The sequence below is a fragment of the Eptatretus burgeri genome, chromosome 16 (genome assembly GCF_056783735.1).
Source record: "Eptatretus burgeri isolate ZD-2024b chromosome 16, Ebu_testis_v1, whole genome shotgun sequence".
NCBI lineage: Eukaryota > Metazoa > Chordata > Myxini > Myxiniformes > Myxinidae > Eptatretus > Eptatretus burgeri.
In genome coordinates this window covers 26,098,120-26,125,619 of record NC_140976.1, presented here as the reverse complement: position 1 = coordinate 26,125,619, position 27,500 = coordinate 26,098,120, and the positions used below count along the sequence as shown (strand labels likewise).

The 27,500-nt window shown below is 47.2% G+C and overlaps 1 protein-coding gene across 5 annotated transcripts in view; it reads right to left on the bottom strand.

Moving 5' to 3' along the window:
• Nucleotides 1–14,416: 14,416 nt before the first annotated feature.
• The window catches only part of LOC147010740 (clustered mitochondria protein homolog), a 96,834-nt gene continuing 83,750 nt past the window's right edge, over nucleotides 14,417–27,500 (bottom strand). For 3 of the 5 annotated variants that reach the window (XM_085859279.1, XM_085859282.1, XM_085859281.1), the window contains 8 exons: nucleotides 26,951–27,090; nucleotides 26,686–26,766; nucleotides 19,189–19,314; nucleotides 18,896–19,017; nucleotides 18,618–18,711; nucleotides 17,220–17,360; nucleotides 16,180–16,253; nucleotides 14,417–16,047 (listed from right to left, as the gene is read on the bottom strand). In XM_085859279.1, the coding sequence (XP_085715405.1) occupies nucleotides 15,816–16,047; nucleotides 16,180–16,253; nucleotides 17,220–17,360; nucleotides 18,618–18,711; nucleotides 18,896–19,017; nucleotides 19,189–19,314; nucleotides 26,686–26,766; nucleotides 26,951–27,090 (1,010 nt within the window). In that variant the 3' untranslated portion in view covers nucleotides 14,417–15,815. Of the gene's footprint in view, nucleotides 16,048–16,179; nucleotides 16,254–17,219; nucleotides 17,361–18,617; nucleotides 18,712–18,895; nucleotides 19,018–19,188; nucleotides 19,315–20,900; nucleotides 21,053–26,685; nucleotides 26,767–26,950; nucleotides 27,091–27,500 lie in introns of those variants that run through there. The other 2 variants (XM_085859280.1, XM_085859283.1) reach the window with 2 other exon arrangements.

Genomic DNA, 27,500 nt, shown 5'->3' with positions numbered 1-27,500 from the left:
TCACGGAAGAGATATTGCGCAACGTGGTTGCCCGTGGCATCGCGGACCAAGCAATACAACTTGACCTACTCGGTGAGAAGAACCAGGACATGCCATTAAAGGACATGATAGAGTATATCGAGGCCAAAGAGTCTGGAAAACGCTCGGCATCGCGCCTGCTTGACACTCAGAGCACGGACGCGATCAGTAGTTCGTATCGGCGGGGAAAGCGACAGGACGTCCGCGCCAGAGTAGGAGCCAGGCCGGAAAAACGGAAGGCCAAGCCCGAAGGAGTATGCATCTACTGCGGCGAGGTGGGCCACGGCAAAATGCCTCAATGGCGCGCCAGACGCGCCGAGTGCCCCGGATACGGTACAAAGTGCCGGAAATGTGACCGCCAGAATCACCTCGACAAGGCGTGCCTGGGCGGCCGATCGGCAAGACCCCCATCTAAGGAGACCGATGGGATGTACGACGAGCAGACGGCAGCCTTCGTCGAGCTATGCACGGTCACCATGGCCAGCACAGAGGACGAAATGCGCACGCTTCCCCTCGCTCACCACCTGTACGATGATATGTGCGATAAGTGGATGAAACGCATATCCGACCCGCAGCCATACGTCAACCTCACTCTCACCAACAAGCGCGAGGATTACAAAGCGCTGGGTTTTAACCTCCTGAAACACACCCGCGCGGTAACCCTACCCGCTATGGCAGACACGGGGTGCCAGAGCTGCCTGATCGGCATTAAAGTCGTCCAACAAATGGGCCTGAGTACCGAGGACCTCATACCTGTATCCATGACCATGAAGGCCGCAAACAACAGAGGAATTCGTATCCTCGGAGCCGTGGTAGTCAGATTCGCCGGTAACAGTGATGACGCCGGAGACTGGAGACGCGCCAAATCGCGTATGTGACGGACTCTTCAGACCGCATCTTCCTCTCCCGCGCGGCCTGCATGGACCTGGGAATGATCTCGGACAGATTCCCGACACTCGGAGAGGTGAATCTGACAACCTCGGAATTGTGCGACTGCCCGCGACGCGCGGAGCCGCCGACCAAGCCGACCGCACTCCCCATGCCAACGACCGAGGCCAACAGAGAGGCACTACAGTCACATTTACTCAGGATGTATGCTCAGAGCACATTCAACACGTGCCCACACCAGCCACTACCGAGAATGACCGGCCCGCCACTACGTCTTATGCTCAGTGAGAACGCGACACCAGTTGCCCATCACACTCCCATCTCCGTGGCCATACATTGGCAAGATGAGGTAAAAGCAGGCCTCGACCAGGACGTTCGGCTCGGCGTGTTGGAGGAAGTACTGCCGGTCGGCACGCCGGTGACATGGTGTCACCGCATGGTAATTTGCGCGAAAAAGAATGGAAAGCCGCGACGCACCGTCGACTTTCAGGCCTTGAACAAGCATGCGTTCCGCGAGACCCACCACACCCAATCCCCGTTCCACCAGGCGAGACGCGTACCTCAACGGGAAGCGCAAGACAGTATTCGACGCTTGGAACGGTTACCATAGCGTCCGCCAACACGTGGACGACCGCCACAAGACGTCCTTCACCACTCCATGGGCGCGCTACCCGCATCTATCTGCCCCACCAAGGTATATGGCAATGGGGGTCGGTTGCTCACGACGATACGATGAGATCGTCGCGGACGTGGTAACAAGACCAGAGTGCGTAGATCACACGCTCCCTATGGTCAGACACGATTGAGGGGAGCTACTTCCAGGCGGTCCAATGGCTGGATATATGCGGCCGGAATGGAATCATCCTCAACCCGGAGAAGTTTGTCTTCAGCGCACCCACGGTGGACTTCGCGGGCTTCACCATCACCATGACCGACGTGCGACCGTGCAGCCGCTACCTGGAAGCAATCTGCGATTTCCCACAACCGCGTAACATCACCGACGTCAGATCGTGGTTCGGGCTTGTCAACCAGGTGGCATACGCCTTTAGTATGGCCGAACGAATGCAGCCATTCCGGGAAGCTCCTGAAAAGTGGAGAACGCTTCCAGTGGTCCATGGAGTTAGAGGACATATTCCGCGAGTCGAAAGACGTGATCGTACAAGAAATCGAACACGGTGTCCGCTGTTGACAAAACTAAGCCAACATGCATCGCCACGGACTGGTCGAAGGAGGGAATCGGATTCTGGTTGCTTCAAAAGCACTGCCGATGCGTGCCAGTTAGACCATTCTGCTGCACTGATGGATGGAAAATAACCCTGGTCGGCAGCAGATTTACACACGCGGCAGAATCCAGATACGCGCCCATAGAGGGCGAGGCTCTCGCAGTCGCGGACGCCTTGGACAAAGCGCGCTACTTCGTACTGGGCTGCGAGAACCTGATCGTTGCGGTAGACCACAAACCACTGCTGAAACTCCTTTCGGACAGAGCACTTGACGACATACCCAACCCCCGCCTCAGGAACCTCAAGGAGAAGACCCTGCGTTATCGCTTCCGCATCATACATATCCCGGGCATGAAGAACAAGGCGGCAGATGCCATGTCGCGCAGGCCAGTTGGCACCACGCGACCTCCACTCATGAACCTTCCAGATGACAATGCCACCATAGCGACCCACCTCCAACCAAGCACGCACACCGACGTCCTGACCTACCTACGCCAAACTGAGCCGGAGTATGACGACGACGTCGAGGACAACCTGGCATGGTGTGCCGCGGGCCTCGAATCATTGCGATCAGTAACATGGGATCGCGTCAGGGAAGCCACCAGCAGCGATGGCGATATGCACATATTGGAGGGAATGACAATGAACGGCATCCCGACTTAAAAATCGAGATGCCAGAGACAATTCGCGACTATCACCAGTACCGCGAGAACATTACATCGACAGATGGAGTGATCCTATACAAGGACCGAGTAGTCATACCACCCTCACCCGCGGCGATGTGCTGAGCGCCACACGCTGCGCACCAGGGCGTATCAATGATGACCGCCCGCGCAGAATCCTCTGTATTCTGGCCAGGCATGTCGGCCGACATCAGCGCCACTCGGAAAAACTGCGAACACTGCCACCGGATGGCACCATCACAGCCTGGAGCGCCACCAACTCCACCTATTCCGGTCGTTTACCCCTTTCAGGCAGTGTGCTCGGACTTCTTTGTACACAGGGGTGCACACTACCTTGTGACAGTGGACAGATACTCGAACTGGCCGATCATCTCAAAGTCGACGGGTGGCGCCGCCGGACTCATAAACCACTTACGTCGCGCCTTCGTGACGTACGGGACACCAGAAGAGCTCGCGTCGGATGGGGGACCGGAGTTCACCTCCACCGAGACCAGGTCATTCCTGCACAGATGGGCGTACACCACCGCTTGTCATCGGTGGCCTTCCCTCACAGCAACTGTCGCGCGGAGATTGGAGTTAAGACAATGAAACGACTTATCACGGACAACACCAGCCCGCAGGGAGAACTTGACACTGACGCTGTGCAGAGAGCGATACTACAATATCGTAACACGCCTGACCCTGACACGAAGATCTCCCCCGGCAATGTGAGACTTCGGCCGCCCGATACGCGATTTCATCCCAATTATCCCCGGGAAGTACAGACCGCACGACACTTGGCATGAGACCCTGAAAGCGAGGGAGGAGGCCCTCCGCAAACGTCATATCTGCACAGCCGACACCTGGGCAGAACACACCAAACGCCTTCCGCCACTTGCTGTAGGGGACCAAGTCCGCGTACAGAACCAGACAGGATTCCACCCAAAAAAATGGGACAAGACAGGCAGTATCGTGGAGGTACGCCAACACGACTCAATACGTGATCAAGATCGATGGCTCGGGCAGAGTCACGCTTCGGAACAGGAAATTCCTGCGCAAGTTTAGCCCAGTTCGCAATGACCAGCTGCCACCCCGGTCTATCTATGATGATCTAGCAACCCGCATCACTGTACCTGCACCCGTTGTAACACCGCAACTGCCTGACCTCGACAGCGAACCCGTGACATCTGCGACGCCAACGGGGCCCACGCCGGCACTGACGTCAGTATGCACACCCCGGCGCAAGACGACACCCGTTTAGACACGCCAGCAGCACCAGGACGAGGCACACCGAGGCGCGCGATCCTTCAGACGCCACCATCGGCCCCTGAAACCCCGAGAGCCCCATCCCCACTGGGGCCCGATGTGACACCACCAGCACCAGCGATAGGTCAACGCCGATCCACCAGAGCGACCAGCGTGCCTGCCTGGCACAAGGACTACTCCATGGAATAGTCACACGATGGGCGATATAAACTTTTGTTCATTCATTAAACTTAATATTTTCTCAGCCTTTATCTATTAACATAATAAAGACTCGGAGGGAGATAGAGAACATTGTACTTTACGGTAATTCCACATATCGACGGTCCCCTGTGCCAGTGCGCATGCGCAGCCTGACCCGGAGCCAGGGATGTTGTGGGTGTTTCAACCTGTTCAATACTTGTTTGATTATTGTCGTTCCACGCTAATAAAGTGGTCGAACAAATTGAACTCTGTTCTTATTTAAGGGGTGGGAAGAGTGTGCTTCTGGTCGCGCAATAAAGCGGAGTTGATGCTGGCCCACGTGCTTCTTGCGTCCCACTGCACCTCGTACACTCTAGTTGGCTGACGAGGATGGTTGAATACAGACTTATGCCCGTTTTCGACGGGGACGACTTCGAATTGTTTTCGGAGCAATTGGGATGCTATTTCCATGCGAACGATGTGGTCGACGAGAGCAAACAGAAGTCGATCTTGCTCGCTTCGCTTTCGCCGGAGCATTATCGGCTACTGGGTGATTTAGTGGCACCGAACAGGCCCCGGGATGACGGGCTGGCGTTTCGGGATGTTGTGGAGAAAATGAAAGCACACATGGCGCCGGAGAAGTCATTACAGCTCGCTCGATTCCAGTTCGATCGCCTCTCGAAAGGGGCAGAGGAACGCGTCGCTGAGTTCGTGGCGCGGATTAAGCGTTCTTCCGTGGCCTGCAAGTTCACGGCGTGGGAGCGGCCAGCTCGGCTCAGAGATCGTTTTATTGCTGGTTTACGAGATGCGAAGATGGTTTCAGCGGTTTTATGGCTGAAGGGTGAAGCCATTACATTCGACTCGGCGGTCAGCACGGCTACAGCGGTCGAGCAGACTCGCGGGGATGTTCGAGCCATCACCGGCCACGCGGGGTCGCGGGCACCCCGGGACGCGCGCACGACCTTCGATGCGGGTCGGACGTCGCCGCGCGGCCACGCGTGCGGCGGGGTGACCCCGCGGACATGCTTGGGATGTGGAGGTCGACACCTGCGCCGGGCATGCCCGTGTTAAGGCAACGTGTGTTTGAATTGTCACAAGGTGGGTCATTTGGCGCATGTGTGCCGTGGGGCGTCGGCCACCGTTAAGGTCATGGACGGCGATGTGCAACGCGACTCGGGGCGGAACCAGTGGCCGGTGTTGAGCCTGTTTTCAATTGGCCCGGCGACGGCGCGCCCGATGACTGTGAAAGTCGAAGTGAACGAAACGCCGATCACGTTCCAGGTCGATACGGGAGCAGCGGTGTCGCTCATCGGTGAGCAGACCGCGCGTAGACTCAACGGCTTGAGACTTATCAGGTCAAACCTCACGCTGTTCACGTACACCCGCGCGAAGATAACGCCAGTCGGGATGGCAGACGTGTCTGTGCGGTACCAAGGCCAGGTCGCCACGCTTCGGGTGTACGTCGTACGGGGGAGGGCACCGTCTCTCCTCGGCCGAGATTGGATGACCTGCATCAGGCTAGACTGGGCCGCAGTTAACCTTGTGCAACCCGGTCCGAGCCAGTGGGAGGATCAGTTGGAGGAGATTCTTTAAAGACATCAAGGGTTGTTTAGCGACGACCTTGGAAAACTCAAGGGCATGGAGGCGAAACTCTTCTTGAAGGAGGGGGTGGTTCCTCGGTTTTGTAAACCGCGTCCGGTGCCGTATGCCCTGCGGGACAAGGTCAAGGGTGAATTGGATAGGCTGGAGGCCTGTGGAGTGATCGAACGGGTGTCGTGCTCAGATTGGGCCACCCCGGTTATCACGGTGCTGAAACGGAATGGAGACGTCCGATTGAATTGTGCGGGGACTTCAAATCCACGGTTAACCCGGGGCTCAGCGTGGAGCAATATCCACTGCCGTCTATCGATGAGATATATGCGCGATTGGCGGGGAGTCAATACTTCACGAAGCTAGACCTGCGTGATGCATATTTTCACCTGCCGATGGATCCCGGGAGTAGGGAGCTTTTAACAATCAACACGTGTCAAGGACTCTATTGATATACCCGACTCTGTTTTGGGATTGCTTCGGCCCCAGCTTTGTGGCAGAAAGTTATGGATCAGGTTTGCATTGGCCTGCCCGCTCAGACCTACCTGGACGATATGCTCATTGCGGGGAAAACGGCGGACGAGCATCTTGCGAACATTGCCCGAGTGCTGACAAAGCTAGAAGCGTGCGGCCTGCGCTTAAACAGGGACAAGTGCGCGTTCTTCAAGCAGCGCTTGGAATACCTCGGGCACATCATCACGCCGGAGGGGCTGTTGAAAGGTCCTCGGAAGGTGGAGGCGATTCAGCGCATGCCACCGCCTCGCGACAAGACGCAGCTGCGCTCGTTCATTGGTATGGCCCAGTATTACCAAAGGTTCGTGTGCGGGCTCAGCTCACAACTTGCGCCGTTAACGCAGTTGCTCAAGAAGGACGAGCGCTGGGCTTGGGGGCCTGCACACCAGGCGTCGTGCGACCGCGTCAAGCGGCTGCTCACAGAGGATACGGTCCTCGTGCACTACGAGCCTGCGCGTCCGCTCCTATTGGCATGCGACAGCTCTGCATATGGCATCGGGGCAGTGCTCTCCCACAGGATGGACGATGGTTCCGAGCGGCCTGTTTGTTTTGCATCCCGGACCCTGTACACAGCAGAGCGCGGATATGCCCAGATTGAGCGTGAGGCTCTCAGCCTCGTCTGGGGTGTGCGGAGGTTTCATCAATATCTGCTGGAGCGGCATTTCACTTTACAGACGGATCACAAACCGCTTCAATTCATTCTGAGACCCGAACGCGGGGTGCCGGTGGTAGCAGCCGCGCGAATACAGCGGTGGTGTCTGTTTCTGGGTGCTTACGATTATGATATTCAGTTCCGAAGCACCGAGAAGCATGCTAACTGCGACGGGCTCTCACGCTTAGGCCAAAAAAAAAAAAATGTTGCATTGGCGTAACCCGCCCGACCCTAAAAATTCCGCTGACCCTACGTTTTTTTTTTTTTGTTTTTTTGCTATCGAAAAATTTTGCCGACCCTATTTTATTGCTATTTTTGTTGTTTTGCTATCGTTTTCAAGTATCTTGTTGATTGCGATCGCGAAAACCCGGAAGTGTTTCGGACAGAACCCGCCGACAAAAAGGGTGGTACTCGAGCCGGGGGAGATTTTGGGAGGGATTTATTAGGAAAAAAAATAAAAAAAAAGATCCTGACCGACCTACCCTATTTTTCAGTGACCCGTTACGCCAATGCAACATTTTTTTTTTGGCCTTACCGTGTGCGGAGGGTCCAGCTGCATCTGAGGTGGGCGACCGGGTCGATGTGTTCGCGCTGGACCAGGTCCAAAGCGGGCCGGTCACGGCCAGGCAGGTCGCGGTGGAATCGGCTCGTGATCCGGTGCTTGCCCGTGTCGTCCAGGCGATTTCTACGGGGATTGGAGCGATCTGCCTTCGACACCGGCATTTCAACCTTTCACGTCACGCGCAGCGGAGCTGTCGTTGGTCCAACGGTGCGTAATGTGGGGAATGAGGACGGTGATTCCACCGAGGTTCAGGCAGCGGTGTTTGGAAGAACTGCATGTCAGTCACCTTGGCATCGTGAAGACCAAGAGTCTTGCTCGTAGCCTGTTGTGGTGGCCGGGGTTGGACAAAGACATTGAGCAGTTGGTTAAGCGTTGCACCACGTGCCAGACAGATGCTGATAACCCGCGTCGAGCTTCGGGTCTCTGGCCTGTGCCAGACCGAGCTTGGCAGAGGGTCCATGTAGATTTTGTGGGACCGGTTAATGGCAAGATGTTTTTGATTGTGATTGATGCATTCTCTAAATGGCCGGAGGTTGTAGTAATGCAGCATACTTCAGCAAACATTACAGTAGAGAAGCTGCGGACGATCTTTGCTAATAAAGGGTTGCCGGAGATCCTGGTCTCTGATAATGGTCCGCAGTTCATCGCGGGGGTATTTGATGAGTTTATGCGCCAGAATGGTATTCGACATCTAAGGTCCGCACCGTATCATCCTGAGACGAATGGCCAAGCTGAGTCGTTTGTCAAGATGTTGAAGCGGGCTTTGCGCAGGGGGGGGGGGGGGAGGATGTTGCACCTGTGCAGGCGGTGGTCGATGTCTTTTTGTAATAATAATAATAATATCAAGTAATAATAATAATATCTGGGACCATACAGCATCCGGTCCAGTTTTAAACGCAGCAACTGATGCTAATGTTACACCACTCGAAGCACATCAGGGTAATGGAGGGAATGATCCACAGGTTCACAGTTCCATGGGGGAAAGGCCGAGGAGCCGCTGCTTGGACATTGCCAGAGGCAGTGCTGGATTAACCATTAGGCAGACAAGGCATGGGCCTTAGGGCCAGCCAAAAATTCGGGCCACAAAAATTTTGTTCTTGAATCAGTTCATCTTTTGTCTGGGGTCCATTTCCATGAGCCCGAGATCTAATTTAAAATTTTCAGGTCATTCTCTAAAATTTCAAAATGTGCCTTAGGGCCAGCCGAAGCTTAATCCGGCACTGGCCAGAGAGGTGTCTGTGGCTCCACTCCGGATGTTTTGTTGACAAAAGATGAAAACATTGATTTCGGTCGAGGTTTACATAACCCCACACAACCTTCAAAATCCCCTTGGAGACGCCGACAGTGCATGGACAAGAGGTTTAGGCGGGAAGACCTGATGTGGTACGAGAGGACATGCGTAGTCTGACGATGACCGCCATCCAGGTCGTGAGTCGTTGGACACGTTCGCAGTTCGCGTTGGAGGCGAGAAGACCGTGCTTGGATCCGGGAATCACCCGGTCGGACGAAAGCCGAATAGGCAGGGATGAGAACTCCCATGAGCGGCGTTCGCGACCCAAATTTGGGATGCTGCTGGGATGGGAAAGGTATTCTCGAACAACACCTGGAGGAATAAAATCGGTGCATCGTCCCTACCTAGGTGCAGGTGTTGGCATTTGGGAATGCTCAGGTGCAGTTCCCAGGGCACTACCCATGCAGTGAAGGAGTTGAGGTCTCTTCACATAGTCAGTCTCCTTCGTGTTAACGATGAGTTTCACATCATTGGCCAAGATCAGGCATTGGCTGACAAGGTTGTCAGGAATGCCGTTCATGTATATTATGGATAGTAGGGGATCAATGGCAGAGCCTTGAAGGACTGTGCGGGAGCAGGAGCCCTGTCAGAGAGGACACCATCAACATGGACCTCAAACTACCTTGAGACAAGGAACGCAGTGAGCCACTTCTCTATGTCCTGCGATTCCAAAGCTCGTAAATCTTTCCCTTCAGAGAAAATCTGGACAGAGGGTGGATGGAGGAACAACAAAACCAGACAGTGGTGGAGTTGAATGTGAAAATAAAAACAAGGACAGAAAGCTATATCAAAAGGGAAGCCTCATCGCTGGCTTTGGTGATTACCTCCGCCGCTGAAGGTGGATGGAGGTCATGTTTTCACCGCTGTCTGTCTGAAACAGGATATCTCAGACTTGTAGACGGATTCTGATGAAACTAGGTGGATAGTTTGTGTGTGTGATAAGGACGAATTGATGAGAATTTGGTGAAGATCTGGATGCTGGAATTGGCCCGTGCCCAGGAAGTGGAAAGCGGGGTTGAATGATCGGTCCTGCACATGCGGACGTGCGTGTCTGCATTTTGTTAATCCCCTTCTCTGGAACGGCTTGTTGGGTTGAGACTAAATTTTCACCACAGGTGCGATGACTCATAGAGAATGTTTTTATGATTATGACGTCATAGGTCATGTGGTGTGGCAGCCATGTTGGAGACAAAGAAAAACTCTGGAGCTTTGTTTCTTCTAAACTGCTCCATGGAAAAAATTGAAACTTGGCACCTGTCAACTACTCCCCATGAGGAATAAGTGATTCCTTTTTACAGCGCGTGCGCTGCATACAATTGCACCGAGTTTGAAATGTCCCCGGCGTCGTCTACCACGTCTCCAGTGGGTCCGGTGTCCCCCCGTCCCCCCCCCCCAACGTGCCTCAAGACAGCCAATGACGACTGTCCGGTAGATGCAGTGCGTAACCTCGACGGAAATGGCGACAATTGACGGAAATACCCGAGTATTTCAATGGAAATTTGTGAAACTAATGTGTTATATATGTGAAAACCATTTAATTTATTGCTTGACGGAAAAAAACGAAGAAACGCTCCCCTCATGTACGAACGAACGAACGAAAGATGTCATTTCCGTCCACCATGGCATTTCGCGCCGAACGCAGAAAGATAAGTTCTTCTTATGCCATCATTCTCTTTAATATTAGCCATAAACAAGTGTTTCGTCATGCATTAGTAGTTGAAATTTACTTACAATCATTCTTTTGCGGCCTCCTGCCACGCTGTATCGAACGATTTCATTCCTTCTGTTATATATAAAGGTGCTTATCACAATAATAACAAGATTTTTACATTTCAAAGATTAAGTACGCTTTTTATTTGTTTTTCAACTGAAAACGCATAAATTGCATATTTTAACATTAGTGTACTCATTTGATTCACCACACGCGCTGTATTGAAGGATTTCACTTGTTTTTTTAATATGATGTCACGGTTGCTTTCATTATGAGGTCATAATTGCATACGTCGAATGCTACATGCGATCAGCATGAAGATGAGGGTCATCTCGGGATAAATTGGTCAGTAGAAAAAATTTTTTGACGTCATCAGTCACGTGGTTCAGCATTTGTTGGTGTTTTTATTTTTAATTTTCAAAAATCTTCTCTGAAACAGCTGAACAGATTGAGGATAAACTTTACAGGTATGACCACCAATCCATGAACAAAAAGTTCCTCAGTTATGACATCAGAGGTCACATGGTTTAACAGCCATATTGGATTTACCCTAAAGCTTAAAAAAAAGTCTTCTCCAGAAGGGCTGGACAGATGGAGGGGAAACATCACACGTTTCCCAAGCCTTGAGGACACCAAGGTGTTCATGAATTATTGATAGGTCAAATGGTTTGGTAGTCATATTGGATTTTTTTGTTTTTTGGATACTTTGCCGAGGCTCGTTTGAGAGCTAACACACAATGCTCAACAAGGGGGGGGGCAGGAGACGAGGGGGGGGGCGGTAAAGACAAAACTGTGGGTAACAGAGACATTAGATCTGTGGAAGGGAGACGAATGGGGCGGGAAACACGGGGTGTACAAGATGGACACTACAGGGACTTTCAGGAAGGAAAGCAGAGAATTTGAAAGAGGTGGGGTTGGGGTAGATTAACGGGGGTAGAAAAGATCATGGTTTTGGATGGGGGATGGATCATGGTTTTGGATAAGAGGTGGTGGTGAACAGCTGTTTTGAAGACCTGGAGGGAAGAGTGGGATTGAAGAGAGTGTGGGAGTATATTCCAAAGGCGGGAAAAAAGAGGAATGAAAGAGTGAAGGTGAGCAGTGGTTCGTGATTTTGGTAGTTATACCAGAAGGAGGTTGTTGGCGGACCTCGAGCGCCCTGCGGAAATATGGCGGGGACATATCGCAGACAGAGCAGAGGGGGCAAGATCAGAGAGGAGACGGGACAAGACAGAAAGACCACCGACCTGCCTGCGGTGAGAGGCCCAAAGACTCAGCCTCACTGCAGGAGATACCAATGATCCTAAATGTCTTGGTTTCCACAGCGTGAAGCCAAGAAAGGTGAGATGCAGAAGCACCAGCCCAGAGGGCAGTACTCCATCAGGCTGCGGACGAAAGCTTTGTATGTGGTCAGGAGCTCAGGTGGGCCGAGGAAGGACTTTGCACGACGGAGGATTCCCAGTCGGGACTGGCTTTGGAGGCCAGGTTTCATCCGACGGATTCGGATGAAACTTGGTGGACAGGTTGGGTGTGTTGCAAGGCCGAATTGATTCGATTTTGGTGAAGACCTGAATCTGGAACTGGATCTGGATAAGAGGATTATTAAATTTTTTAAGTGATTCTTCACCATTGAGAGATAGGGTCAAAACGATATAGTACTGTATAGCATGATATTTCAAAAATGTATTGGGCCTGATATGTTCTCGTGGATCAGGCATTGCGTGGCGGAGGTATGCGCTCTACCGAGTGCCCTTCTAGGTTTTTTTGAATCAAGCTCATTTGGCTGTGCATGAATGAGTTTGAGAGTGGGAGTCGCAGTTGAAACCCAAGTCCTATCCAGGTTTTTGTTGATGCCTTCATCTTTGCTTTTTGCTTGTTTGGGTTCCTTCTGATGACTCCAATGGAGTACAGTTCCTATTTTACTGTCTTCCATTTGATCTGAACTTAATTTTTTTATTTATTACAAATTTGCTGCCAGAAGTGTTAGCTTGCACAAAGTCCTTCTCAAGACTGCATGGGGTAAGTATTCTATGAATACCATCTAGTTTTTTTTAAAAGTGATTAATCACCATTAAGAGGTCAGGCCAAAAACGACATAGCTAGCACGATATCTCAAAATGTTATGAACGGATTCGGACGAAACTTGGTGGACAGGTTGGGCTTATGATGAGGACGTATCGATTCGATGTTGGTTCAGGTCCGCATTCCAGATCTGGCCTATCAGTGGGATAAAAAAAACTGTTCAGCCTGGTGGCGGTATGCGCTCTTCCAAGTCTTTTTTTGCAAACGAAGTAAATTATTTCCAAACGCTTAACTGTTTAAAAAAAAAAATGTTCACACTTGAGATTTTTTTTATTTCCTTGCAGTTGACTGAAATGGTAACGAGATTGACTTTGGAGCAAAGAAGAAAGGTTGCTGCATGGATGGACGTCTTTCAGTGACCCACGGTGGTTCGCAACAAATACAGAGCATTTCAACTGCGATCCATCCTTGCGATTGACCAGTTATCGTGTTTACAAGAAGTTCGTCAAAACTGGCTCAGTGGCTGATAATTACAAAGGGAACAGCGGTCGACTACAAACAGGCAGATCCCGTGGAAACATAGCTGTTACACAAGAAGCTTTCTTGCGTAGCCCAAGAAAATCAACCAGACGGTTCAGCATAGAATGTGGTCTTCCCTGGGCAATGGCGTAGAGAATGTTGAAGGATCTGAGAATGCGACCATATCACTTGCAGATTGTGCAAGCCTTACGTCCTGCAGATAAAGCCACTCGTGTTGAGGCTTGCAAAATTTTGAGAGATGAAGAATTTTGAACCTGAAACCTTTCACAAAAGCGGACACGTTAACAAACACAACTGCGTCTTCTGGCGTACTGAGAATTAAAAACGATAGCCCCATACAAGTATTAACATTTTTTTGAAGCATTCAATAGGACACAAATCTAGTCAGTAATGCCAAAAGGAAAAAGGAACACCTCAATTATTTCTCCAAGTGCAGCCAATCATAAATGCTAATAGGGGTGCCAAAACATCTCTTAATCAATGAGTGATTAATCCATTATTTTTGGTTTAAGAGGATGATGCAGATAGTACTAATTTAAACTGTCTAATCTGGGTTTGATTCCCAACCTGACTATAAACTATCAGATTGATGCTTTGCAAGCAGGGTTGTATGAAATGGTGTGCTGTCCCTACGCCGAACCTGTCTGTTAGCATTAGCTGGGGCACTGGTTCTCAAACGTTTTTGCAACACTCCCTCTTTGCGGATATTTCATAATGGCTATTCTCTTCTCGACCCAATTTATCTAACGATGTATCCACTTTTTCTGAAATAAGATGGTGGGTTCTTCAACAACATAAGGGGATCTGGAGATGGCTACTTCTTGGGCATTTAAGGGGACCTGGGGGAGTTTTTCACCCATCACTGAGGAAACAAAATTGAGGCCAAAAATAAACCCTTCTGGTGGGGGGGGGAGGGGGGTGGGGAGGGATTCCCCATAGTTTGGGAACCAGTAAGCTGGGAGATATCAAAGATACCACAGAACCTTTTGCAGAGTAGGAGAGTTATCACTGGCACCCTGAACAAATGACAAACTCCAGCCAGCTACAATCAAATGTCAGGCCTAGTTATCCAATTTCAGAAACACGGGTAAGAACAGTTCCCCTCCTGGAGACCACCCAATGTAAGAATTTGGGCCTTTCTCCCTGAGCATTTTTCTCACCAGTTCCTTGCACACACACACACAACATAAACAAGCTAACCTGCTCCACCATGAGTATGAGCGTTAGATCAATGCAACAACAACAAAAAAATACAAACAAAAAAAACCCAGCAGCAATAATAAAATACTGAACAAGCCAAACGAGGGCAATTAAACATTTTATTGCATTCTTTGAGATAGCCAACTCTGAACATCCTGCAAAATGTAAATTTCACACAGGCAGCACAAACCAAAGTCTTTTCAGACAATTTTCTGCTCAAATCTGGCAAAAGAAGAAGAAAAAAGAAAACTCCCAAACAAAAAAATTAACGAAAAATCAAATATTGTAAAAGAATGAGGCATAAACAAAAATTTCAATTCCTTGGGAGATGCAGGTTGTAACGACCGTCACCATATACAATCATACTGCGTCCGAACACAGGTTCATATTGCATTGTCCCAAATGAACATTTCAAAACTGGCTCAGAACTCTGCAGCACATCTAGGACACATCATCTGGAGATTGTACATCTGTCACCGTTTCTTCGAAGCCAGCTGATTTGATCGAGCTAAGCTCACGGGAAGCACCCTGCAGTGGAGTGGCTCATATGGAAACCAATGAGCACGGTGCAGATGCAAACACCCAGCAAGGGCCTAACAAATGGTCGGCTGGAATGGCAATTTCGATCGACCCTCACTTGGTCTGATCAACAGATTGATGAGGAAGGCAAGTAATGGGTAGTGAAGAGGGTGCTGGTGGGGGAAATGTTCATTCCCTTCAGCAGAGGCTACAGTGACACAAGGAAAAAAAAACAACTAAGCACCATTTATATTTTAAAATTCATCTTGTATGGTACAGAGAAATGAAATTGAATTCCTCTCTTAAAATAAATGCCTGAAAACTGCAGTATTTCGATCGATTCGTCCATTTTAAAAAGGGATTGTCTGCCAAAAGTTTATGAGCAACACAACTTGTCATCGGTTCAGAACGAAATATCAGTTTGACTAGACATTCATTCATGTTCTCACCAATTTGCATCAACTTTTTCCAAATTCAAGTTTGGGTCCGGCAGTGTGGGCAGTGCCCCGAAGGTGACCTAGCGCAAGACTGGTGCTCAAGGAAGGCATCACCAAAATCTTCTCTGGCACTTTTTTTAAAGGACAGGTAGTGTGCCCAGGCTTTGGACGACGAGTTGGCAGCAAAGCACAGTGAAATTTTCATGTGAAGGACAAACATATATGTATACAACAATATATCGCATCCCTGCAGTTTGCTCTTTTCAATATTATTCTTTACAGGCCTCAGTGCATTTTCTGTGCGGGCAAGAATACGTACGAAATATAAAACAAAGCAAAAATGGATGGAGACTTGAAAACCGAGAAAGGCATTGGAGAGGACAGAATGTGAACACAGACAGAATGTGAACACGGACATTCTTTCCAACTCGTTGTACACAAAAACCAAAGACGGGAATCAAGCTGCCACAAGGATGTGCCACACTAAAAGCAGGCATCCGTGCCGATTTGTGATGCGTGCCCAAAATAGAGAACATGTCCGTACTCAAGATGCATCTTCTTGGAGCGCTGCGGCAGGTGCTTTGGTTGTCGTGGTTGTAGTGTGGGCATCAGTGTTTGATGTGGCAGTGCCATGTGGCTTGCTCAAAATGCTCATTGGTGAGGAAGGAGATGGACTTGTGGAACTGCACGATGTGACGGGGCTTGATTGGAAGAGCGCATCTTGCAGACACTGCCGGCGTTGCATCTCTGCCCGCAACTTCTCAAGGTCACTTGGGCTGCAGATTCGGAAACATTATATGAAAGGTGGAGTGATGGAGAATATGTAAGAGAACAGAATATTGAAGTTGAGGAATGGTCGGAAAATTAGTCACAATTGTTGTTACTGGTTTAATGGATTTTATGCTCACCTGAGTGGGATAAAGAGAATTCCATTTATCATGTTCATTTGCTCAAGAATGCTGGTCAAAGTGGGTGGTGCAATCTGCAAAAAGAAAAAGAAAAAAAGAAAGACAAATTGAAAGGAAAATAAAGAAAGAGAAAGCATTATACTTTTTCACTTTAATACAATTATAATTCTCTCCCTCATGCTTTCCTAACACTGCCAACCATTCCCCATATTTCATTTATTTTCTCTTTCTCTCCCCCCCCCTCCCTTTCGCATCCTGCCATGGAGTGTTTGCCACCAGAGTCTGAGGTTTTTATTTATCTATTTTCTCCTTCAGCCCTAGCTGTGGAAAAGTCAGCCTTCAATCTGTGTGGGATTTCCATTGTAGTTTTCCAATACCTGATAAGTATGCTCATACTTGTGTCTGCTTACACTGGAGAAAACATGCAGGCCCATTCACTGCTGCACATGTTTTTCCTTCTGGATTTCTTCTCTTGTCCTGATTATATTTCTGGTTCACTCATTCATGTGCAGTATGTGCTCAGCTGCAGTTTTGCATCATTTCTAGCAGCATGGATGTGCAGCTGATGCAGTGCCCCTGCAGGAGGAGAGGAGGAATTTGGGAATTTATTCAGGGTGCCGGCAATAACTTGCCTACTCTTCACGAAAGGCACCATGATATCTTTAGAGTTCACCAACAGTCATTGCTGGTCCTCTGGCTTAAACTGTCAGGCCATTTGGCATGTTGTATCGCTGACCCCTCGTCGAAAGACGTTTTATGATCATTTGCTCTTTCTATGCTGTTTGGTTGTTTATAATTGGCCAACAAATACTTATCTGTCAAGGACTTTCCAAATGGGAAAACTAGTCCTTATAAGGACTGCAGCCAGTCTGCATTGATGGATAAATAAAGAATTAATTTTCTCAACCAAATGCTGAGACGTACGCTAACCACTTGCACCCAAAAGGTTGCTTCACCATCTTTTTCACAGCCATTAGCATACCTGTTTTGCAAATAACACCTAACAATCCAAAATTAAGGTGGAAAGCAGTTTGTAAGACCTGGAGCTGTGTCAGGCTGGCATTGGACCCCATTCCATTGCTGTAGAGATCATTCATGGTACGCTGAAGAGCCACTGCTTGCTGCGTGAGCTTTCTCAGGAACTCGGAGCTTTCGCGCGTATTCTCATGCAATTCACCAAACTGGGAGTGGGGAGATGGACGTGAATGCTTACGAAAACAAACAAACCAAAAAACATTTATGACCCATTAAGTTCCCAAAGAGGGGCCTCCAATGAAGGTTCTGATCTACATCTAAGCTGATGCCTTGTTCTTTACACCAATCAGCAGTGGCAATCTAACAAACACCACTTTTGGCAAACAAAAGAGTTTACAATATGCTGGAATCCATTGAGAAACTTCATGAAATTCAAAAAGGACATGTCGAGATATTCACATTTTCGGTTGGGAAGCAGGAAATGTACAACTACAACAATAAGATTGTCCCCCCCCCGCCCCCTCCTCCAAAAGGCAAAAATAGCAGATGAATGTTCAGACATTTGGGATTCAGCTAATCCAATTAAATAAAAATGAAGTGAAGCTATAAAAATAAATAAAAACTAAGCCATTTGCAACATCAAATCTCTGCCCCTTCACTATATTTGGTGACACGAATTGAAGGATCGTCAAGTGCCAGGATGAGGAACACTTGTTATAACAAAATTGGTGATAATGAATGGCACATTTTAACAAACTAATTCCAACTCAATATAAACAAAGCGAGAATTCCAAATTAAATTAATTGTATTTTTAAGAAACATGATTCAAATCAGTCGAACCTTAACAGAGAAATCAAGTAAAACTCTAAAAGGTTGTCATCGACTTTCACCAATTTGAATAGGGGCATATGTAAACTATTATTGCTGATTTGCATGCAACTAATAAGAAAACACGTTTTTTTTTTCTTCAACTTGGAGTGACTATTGTGGCATTTCATGTAGTCAGTGGTAAAGAAGACTGTATAATTTGGCTGCACAGTACAGCAATCGAAACCGTCCATTCGCCGATGCCAATTCGCTGTACGTTGGCCTCTGCTTGAAGCTTCCATTAACTCAAATGACCGATGGATGTAGGTGCGAAGATGAACACAATAAAAAGGAAAAATATTTCTTCACCTGACGACTTCGGATGGCAATCGGTGCGTTCTATCAAAGCATTTGCAAGTATCGACATCAATCAAACCAAAGTACATGAAAAAGGAGAAACTAGGACAGAGGAGGTAATAAATATTTTTCACTTCTTAACCCTTACCTTTGCACCATTGTGAAAGCAAATTAAATGCTGTATTTGAAAAAGTTTGGTCAAGATACCCGTTTGAAAAAAAGAAAAAAAATTTTTATGCTAAGTTTGCTTTGAAAAAGGTAAAAGCACTTCACGTGAAATGGTAATGAAATTCCACACCTGGTTCTTGTAAATTGTGTAAGTCTCTTTTTCATGTTGAAGAGCCGAGCGGAACTCTGCTTTGCTGGAATAGACCCTTGCTAGAAGGTGGTGACTGCAGCCAATAAAAGAGATGGAAGAGTGTCAACGTACATTTCCAAAGTTCACAGGCCAGATGCTCACGGTTTAAAAAAAAATATATTTTAAGACAAAGCAATATTATACAAAGACAATTGACTTAATCTTTCATGATATGTTCAAACTGCACATGCATAAGGAGTACATGACAGAAGACAGACCTGAGGGCAACCTTAAGAGACTTGGGCCCATGGTAGCGGACATTGTTTTCCAAGGCTTTTTCAAGAAATCGTAGGGAGAGGTCGTACTCTGTCACACCATGCAGCACCAAGCCGATATTGCTCTGCAGTGAGTGTTAGCAACCATTTACATCGCCATCGTAATGGTCACACTAATTCTGAAAATTTACAAAATTAAAAATAAAACATCTTTTATTTTTATTGATTTAAAAAAAAAAAAACATAGGTCTGAGGACCCCCCAAGGGTCATGCATTGCCAGACGTTGAAAACTCACGTCGAGGGCAGCAGTCTCAGGATGGTTCTCACCACAAACTGTCAACATGAGATACCGTGCACGATACAGCAGTTTCAGTGCAACGGAGATCTGTCCATTGGCGAAGCAGTACAGTGCCAAGTGTGTCTGAAGTTGCACACAAACAGCGAAGACAAATGGCCCATGAAAGAAAAATTAAGGACGTCACCTTTACATTCGAGAAATTCAATTATCATTTGGAAGACCAAATATAAAAATTATCTGGCAAACTCAGATTTTTTACTCCTGAAAGCATTTTTTTGTGCTGTTTTGCAGTAAACGGTGCCAAACGACATGGCATTTGACAGGTACGATGGTCTGCAAGATTTCGGACATCACAGTTCAACCCAGCTATACAATAACCATGGCTGGCCTGTTGGCACTCTACCTGATTGGGATAAAACAAAGCAAAGCAGACGTTCAAACTTTGTTTGCTCAAATGCACATCATTCTTCTTGCTTTGTAGAGTGGTATCAGATTTAATGCACATCAATCATCCTTGTTTTGAAGTGTAATATTTTTAGCTTGGAGACGGAGGGGTGTGGGAGATACACAATTGAAAGCTCGATTTTGGTTGGGCAGAGATACAAGAACCAAATGGCAAATGCAAAACGAATTAGGTGGGTCACCAAATTTCAAACCGCCAGTGTTCAAATACTGAGGAACACGCTCAGATAAAAGGCAATCACATTGTTTGCATTCAAATGTTTTAAGTTGAATGGTGAAAGATTTGGAAATAAATCATCCTTCAAAGGCACGAGCCTTTCGCAGATTTGTGTGTGTAAAATGGTTCATCCATTAACGTGTGCATAGTGTGTCGATCTTTTGCTGCTCAATGAAACGTAGCATGTGCATGTATTTTTTATTTTATGCAACATATAAACAAGAACATCGTGCAAAGATCAGACAATAAAAATCTAAACCTATATTTGTGACCCTCCAGTACAAAACCAGTTGGAAGTCACAAAAATTCAATATCGAGTTATTGGGTTTATTTGAAAGCCCATAAAATAAGCTTCACAACGGTGTATCATACATGGTGGTCCGTCACAAACTGAGCGAGATATCTTACGATGAAGTCTTACAACACACGTTATTGGGAAAATCGAAATAACCGGATATTAGCTTCTGGAGTTTGAGAAACTATTGCTGGTATACGTTGCTAAGGACTTTGTTTCTCAAACTCCAGAGAGAGAGGACACTGCTACAGCGTAGCAAAATGAAGGTAGTGTGCTTGCATACACCGTTGTGAAGATTATTTTATGGGCTTTCAAATAAACCCAATAACTCAATATTGAATTTTTGTGACTTCCGACTGGTTTTGTACTCGAGGGTCACATTTGAGGTAGCCATGTAATAATAAATAACATACCACGTTGCAAAAAATGGTTAAGGTGAAGTAAAAAGCCACAAGTACGAATACAAAATATGTACAAGACATTATAATGGAGATGTCAGGTAACCCTATTATTGGCAAATAATCCAAGGTGCTGCACTGCCGAGATCTGATTGGGGGCATCACAATCTGACAGGAGACTGTTAAGACAAGTCCTAATGCATCCTTGACAACGATGTAACCACTGCACTGGGCACAAAGTCAACACTTGGATGGGTTGGGTACAATACCCCTCAGATTGGATATGTCCAGCTATATGCAGTCTCTGCACTCACATCGCTTAGCTTGGTGGTTTGAGCTTAGTACGTTGGTGGAGCTCTGCATTGGTGATGCATGTTGGCCAGTGTATCTTTGAGGATGCCCTGAGCAGATGCGAGTGTGCGCCGTCAATCTCCCGCTGAAAGGTCTCTGTCAACATCCAGGTGTCCATATTGTACAGCAGTACAGTCTCTACGTGACACAAAATATCTTGCTTCTGAGCTGGTTTGGCAGAGTGGCGGAGTTCGGCACTGGATTCAGACGCTGTAAAGCCAACAAGGCGAGAGCTCGACATTGCCGGAAGTCGGTATGCAGAATAGGAACGGAGCCGTCCAAGTAGACAAACCGCATACAGCGTAGCAAAATGAAGGTAGTGTGCTTGAATCTGATCCGAACAGCTTGGTCATCAATTTTATCTCTTTTGGAAGTGAATTTTATGAAAGTCACTATGATGAGCTGTGCAATTGCAATGCTACAAGTCTTGGAACATGCCATCCTTTGGCCAAACTGACTGTCCCATCCACATTTAGGTGGTAGATGTTAAACATCTCACAGTATCTCAAAAATTAGGGCATTGTGTGCTGACAGTTTGGATAAATTTCCTGTCTAAAGACCTTTCTGGGTTGGCCTTTTTGGTGTTACTATTTGAGATTCATTATGCTAAGCTGGCATCTCAGGTTCAAATCCAATATAATGTGTTGATTTGTCTAAGATCACTGCCCGAGATCACGATATTAACAGTGAAAAGAGAGGGAGAGATCGTGTGGCCAAAGGGTGAGCGGGAATCTGCCACAAAAGGAGAAAATATTTTGCAAAGAAACAAGATAAGAATACGAAATTGAAGACCATTTTCCATATCTTAGAATAATAAATAAATAAATAAATAATAATAATAATAATCACCACCACCACCACCACCACCATCATTATTATCATCAGGGATGTCACCGACGTAACATTGGCACAGACACGAGGGATCTACATGCCTTCCTGTCTGCCGCCGATCAAGTACCCTGGTGCCATGACAATCCCAGGTAGCTATTCAGCAACTGCACAAGGATATCTTTCCACCTGGTGTGAGGGCATCTGTAGAGATGTTGTTTCACGTCATTGGGAGGGTCAGTAAATAAGGATACTGCTGCATCACTTTCTCGATGCCGGCAGAGATGGCCAAAGCATCGGAGTGTATATGATCTATTGCTGCTGTTGTAAGTTGTGGTAACGGCATTTTGGTGGAATTATTGATTAGTGATGTGGTCCTGCCATGGGAGTCTCAGGATTCCCAATTCTCTGGACATGAGCATAGCTGCTCGGGAGGGCATTATAAATTGAGTGTTCCATGTGGCGATGCGCATCATTTGACGAGTTTGAAGGTCGAGAGCGTTTCCAGGTCATTTATCTGAGTAGATCCGTCTTTTTCTCAATGCCTGTTTCTATAAGGAGATAATCTTACCCAGGTTGCTTCCTAAGCCTGTGCAGGCAAAGTTGGCTGGTGGGGCTGCTCCCCTAAAGTTGAGGATGGGCGTGCCGACACACCCGAGGTTTCCTCAGAGTAATCTGGAAGCCAGAAGGCCAGAGCCCTGTTAGCCTGGTCCTCACAGTTTACAGGCTGCACCACAAAGAGGTGGGGTTGTCTTGTGTCTAATGAAAATCAGGTTACTTGAATTCACTTTCCACAACAAATAGCTACTTTTCACTACAAACTTCAGCAAAGGACTTCTGTAGTAGCTCCATGGGATTGACTCAATTTTCTGACTCAAATTTCTCCCGATGGCAAATCCTCTATTCTGGACTTGGTGATGACTAACTTTCCTGGAAATGTCTCCTGCTGTTCTATTGCTCCAATTGGTTTATCTGATCATATACACTTATGAAAGTCAACATCTCTTTGGCTATCCTTGAGAACTGCCTCAACACCGGCAAGTCTGGCATTTCACTCAGTCAGATTGCCTGGGACAGCAAGCATCCGTCTCTCTTCAGGACTGGTCTCCCATATCTACTGCCCCCGATGTTAACTCAGCCTGGGAATTCTTCCACAGAAAGCTGCTCTCTCTCATGCACAGATCTATCCCATCTAGTCTTCAGTTATCCTAACCTTCTTCCTGTCCACGGTACACCGAATACCAGGGTGAAAAGTAGCTATCTTTGAAACAACTTGCCTGCTATTCCTGGAAAGGCAAACACGACAGAGGGTAATCTCAGATCATGCCACAAAGCCCGCAACAAGTGTGTGTCCACTCTCAGAAAAGCAAGAAAACAACATCTGTTCAAGCTCAATAATGAACTTTCAAACTTGTCTCCTTCCTCTAAAACCTGGTGGCACCTGGTTAAGTGTCTCTGGTGTGTGCTCCCCCTCAATCCCTTCCCTCACTTCAAATGGCACCACAGTCGACTCTGCTCCTGAGAAGGCCGAATGCCAAAATTCTAAGTTTACTCCCAAATCTTGTGCCCATAACCCCTCACTCTCTGTACCATTCCACCCTGTCATACCCAACTGCTCCTGGACTCTGTCTTTTGCACCTGAGAAGGTGAAGTTTCTGGCAACCCTTGACTGATTCTGCAACTTGACCAGATGACATCATCCCATCTATCCTAAAAACACGCTCTGCTGCTCTTTCTGCTCTGTTCACCCAAAATTTGCTCGTGCTCATCTTCCATCTGCATGAAAGTCAGCCAACATCACTGTATTACATGAACAAGGTGCAAAATCAAGTCTCCTTAACTGCAGACCTATCAGCTTACTTCCACTCATCAACAAAGTCATATAATTCATCATTGTATGGTAGTTGACATCAAATCCTTCCTGGTCTCAAACAGTCTCATCTCAGATCATCAAATCGGATTCAGACCAGGTCACTACATTGGACATGCTGTTTCTACTCTGCCAACAATGTATGGAGGCCACCTCAATGTCAGACATCAAGACCGTCACTTTAAACACATCTCGAGCTTTCAACACAGCCTGGCACCCCACCTTGCTCTCCAAACTCTCTGCCTATGACATTCAATGCCAACTCCATTCATGGCTTACTGACTTCCTCGACTCTCATAGTCCATGTGTGCCTCTTAACGGAATCCTCTCAACTCCTCTCCCTCTCAAGGCCAAAGTGCCCAGAGGTAGTGTTCTGATACTTGTCCTATTCCGAATCTTCATCAACGATCTCTCTGACTCGATGGGAAATGTTCTTTATCTCTTTGCTGATGGTCCCATTCTGTTCCTCCTGCAGTATCTCCATCATCCTTCAGATAGGCAGGCAGGAGCATCTTCCCTCTCTTGAGACTTTCAGAGAATCACAAGCTGACGAAACACCTGGAATAAGTTTTTTTTCATCCTGACAAATCTCACACACACTCTCTCCAAAAGGACCATCTGGAAAATCCTCCCATCTACTTTAGTGAAAATGCTATTGAAGCAGCTTAGTCTCAAACTTTTGGGTCTCACTATTAGTCATGACTATTCGTGGGCAAAGCACATTGCTAAGGTGGCCTCCAAAGCCAGTCACCTAATGGGTATCCTCCACCGTGCAAAGTCCTTCCTTGGGGCAACTGAATGTTATCCACCTACAAGGCTGACAGGATGGCCGACAGGTGCGCACACTTGCCTCCAAGCTGTCCAGCCTGGGTTCAAATCCTGACCCGGCTATAAACCGTCACCCGGTGTTTCACATGCAGAGTTATTCATCAACGTGTGTGTGTGTACCGTCCCTCAGATGGATGTTAAATTGGTGTTGCGTCTGCCAGCATTCGTTGGTGAACATTAACGATTCCATGGTGTCCTTTGTGAAGGGTAGGTGAGCTATTGCCAGCACCATGGGCCAATTCCAAATTCCTGCCCTACCAGAAGAGGGCATTGCATCAGCGGCACAGCTACGCCCTCAGCCAGTGTTGGTACCCCACAGCCTTAAGCTGCATATGAACGAAAAATAATCCACCTACAATGCCTTCATCCGCAATTTAATGGAGTATTGCTCTCCCCTCCGACCTGGTGCTGCTGCCTCACATGTTGCTCAGCTTGATGCCATGGAAAACAAGGTCTTCAGGATCATTGGAATCTCTCGTGATGAAGCTGAGTCTATGGGCCTCTCACTTTCCCATCACAGATAGGTCAGTCGTCTCTCCATCTTCTATCACCTCTTTTCTGGTCTTGCACCCTTCTGCTCCTTCCATGCTTTGTCCACCCCAGTTTTCTGCAGGGCACACGTGATCCACCAGCAACCCCCTTCTGGTACGACTCCCAAAATCCAGAATCACTGCTCACTTCCCCTCATGCGTTCCTCTTTCCCCTCACCTGTGGAATCCTTCCACATTCTCTCCAATCTCATTTTTCCCTCCAGGTCTTCAAGACATACATTCACAAGCATCTCAGATCATCCCCCATCCAAAACCATGATCCTTCCTTCCCCCATTAACCTTCCCTAAACCTACCTCTTCCAAATATAGTCTTTATTTCCTGAGGGTTTGCTTCTATATTCACCTTGTCTACCCTGTGCATCCTTCCCTACCCCTCATTCTTCCGACATCCCTTATTTGTCCGAGTCTCTCTCTATTTTCCCCTCAACCCCACTGTTTGGTTTTAACCACTTCTCTTTCTACTGTTCCTTTTGTTCTGTTACGTCCCGATGGATTCTACCCACGAGCCTCGCTTGACTTTGTTCACAAAAAAGGAAGAAGTGAGTCCAACAGTGTTGGACCAAGAGCACACACCTTGCAGAAAATATATGAAACACATTTTAGAGCAGTTAAATTTTTTATTTATTTATTTAAGTAAAGGTCTAATGAAATTTTTACAAACTGCCAGATGCTAAACAACTGGACTGAAAAGCAATTACTGAAGCTGTTGTCAAAATGGTACAGCGAGGGTTATGACGTCCACAATTTGTTCATTTCTCCACGAAATACCTGCCTCCAGGTCAATTCCCAGAATATTAATATGCAACGAAGAAGTTTGGCACAAATTATAATTGATACATATGCATTGTTGATAACTACACCAACGATTAAAGTACAAATGCTCTAAGGACAAAATACATAGCTGTAAAACATTTGCTTCTTGTACCGAGCAACCAAAGTCTTGTTGACACAGCCAATGGTCTAGGTTTCAATGTTATCGCCATAACAGTTTACTATCTAGGATCTACCATCTGGAAGTCTCACGGCAGCAGGTTATGCTTTCCCTGTTGAACAAAAAGTCTGATCTCCACCACATCCTTCCAAATGGTGTCTTCAAAGACAGTTTTTCTTTTAGGTTTTTATTTTTACTTTCAGTGAACCACTCACCAACTCCCAGAGATCAGAGTAGGAATTTGAATTTCGGCCAAGGTACTGGCACATAATGATATTATGGGATCTTTAATGTTTTCCCCTCAAATGCAAGCAGATAGGACAACCAGCTTAACACCATACTAAACGAGACAACACCCTGCTTGAGAAGCACCATGATGACAGTTTATAGTTGGGTTGGGAATCGTACTCGTATGAGACAGCGAAAAGACAAGTATACTTACTTCTGAGATATCCTGTGATCTCACAAATAAGATGAATAAATTAAAAACCATACCCTCCTCGTTTTAAAAAGGAAACAAGCAAGTTGAAAGTGTCTTGCTTGCAATGGCTCTCTTCTCAACTCCTGGCTACAAGATTGGAAATTTGTGGGAATGTTATATTATATGCTAATGCATCAAAACGGCCTCAGGAACTATTTTAGAAACAGACACAGCAAAATATATGAAAAAAACATGGGTTCAGGTTTTGGACAATCCTGAACTGAACATCAAATATGAAATCCCAAGTACAAGAAGTTTAGTCCTGATGTTGTTGAGACTTACATATTCCATGATAGTGTTTGGGTGGTTGTATCCCAAAACCCGCTCGCTCATCAGCAGAGCTTTCTGCTGGTTTCCCAAAGCCTAAAAGGTTGTGGGGGTGGGGGGGGGGGTAGAGAAACCTACATAAAACCAATGGACAGGTACAACAAGCTCAAATTTAACATATACCTTAGACAACTTCATTTAGATTTGACAACACTTGGACACAGAGTGCAGCTCGGGCAATAAGGTTGGGAACTATAGACGCATCGAGAGACTGACACACCTCCACATGATCACCCAGGATGTAGTTGAGGCGTGCAAGCAGACGAAGGCACGTGCAGATCTCGGGATGCATAGCACCATAGACATTGTTGAACAAATTCAGAGCTTCGCTAATCAACTCATAACCCTCCTTGAGGAAACCTGGTGGTATAGACATATTAAAAAACAGGGCTGAAGGACAACACAATATGGAGCAAATTAAAGTTCATAAAAGTATCTGGAGAAAACATGAACTAACAGATGGCAAGGGAGTAAAATATCGGGAAGGTGGGGGAGAAGAGGGTCAGAATGAAGGAAAGAGACTCAGTGGTGTAATGGTTAAAGCGTCTGCTCCGAGTCTGGGAGGGCGGTGGTTCAAACCCCAGCCGAGTCACAACAGAGACTAAAATGATATGTGCTGCTCCTTGCTTGATGTTCAGCATTTAAAAGTTTAAGAGCACAGACAATCCCCATTGATTGACATCCATGGGGAGGGGGAAATTCCTCCTTAATAGATGCTCCACTGAGTATGGTGAGAAAAGTGGTGCCATTGTGACGTCAATGGTTCCCAG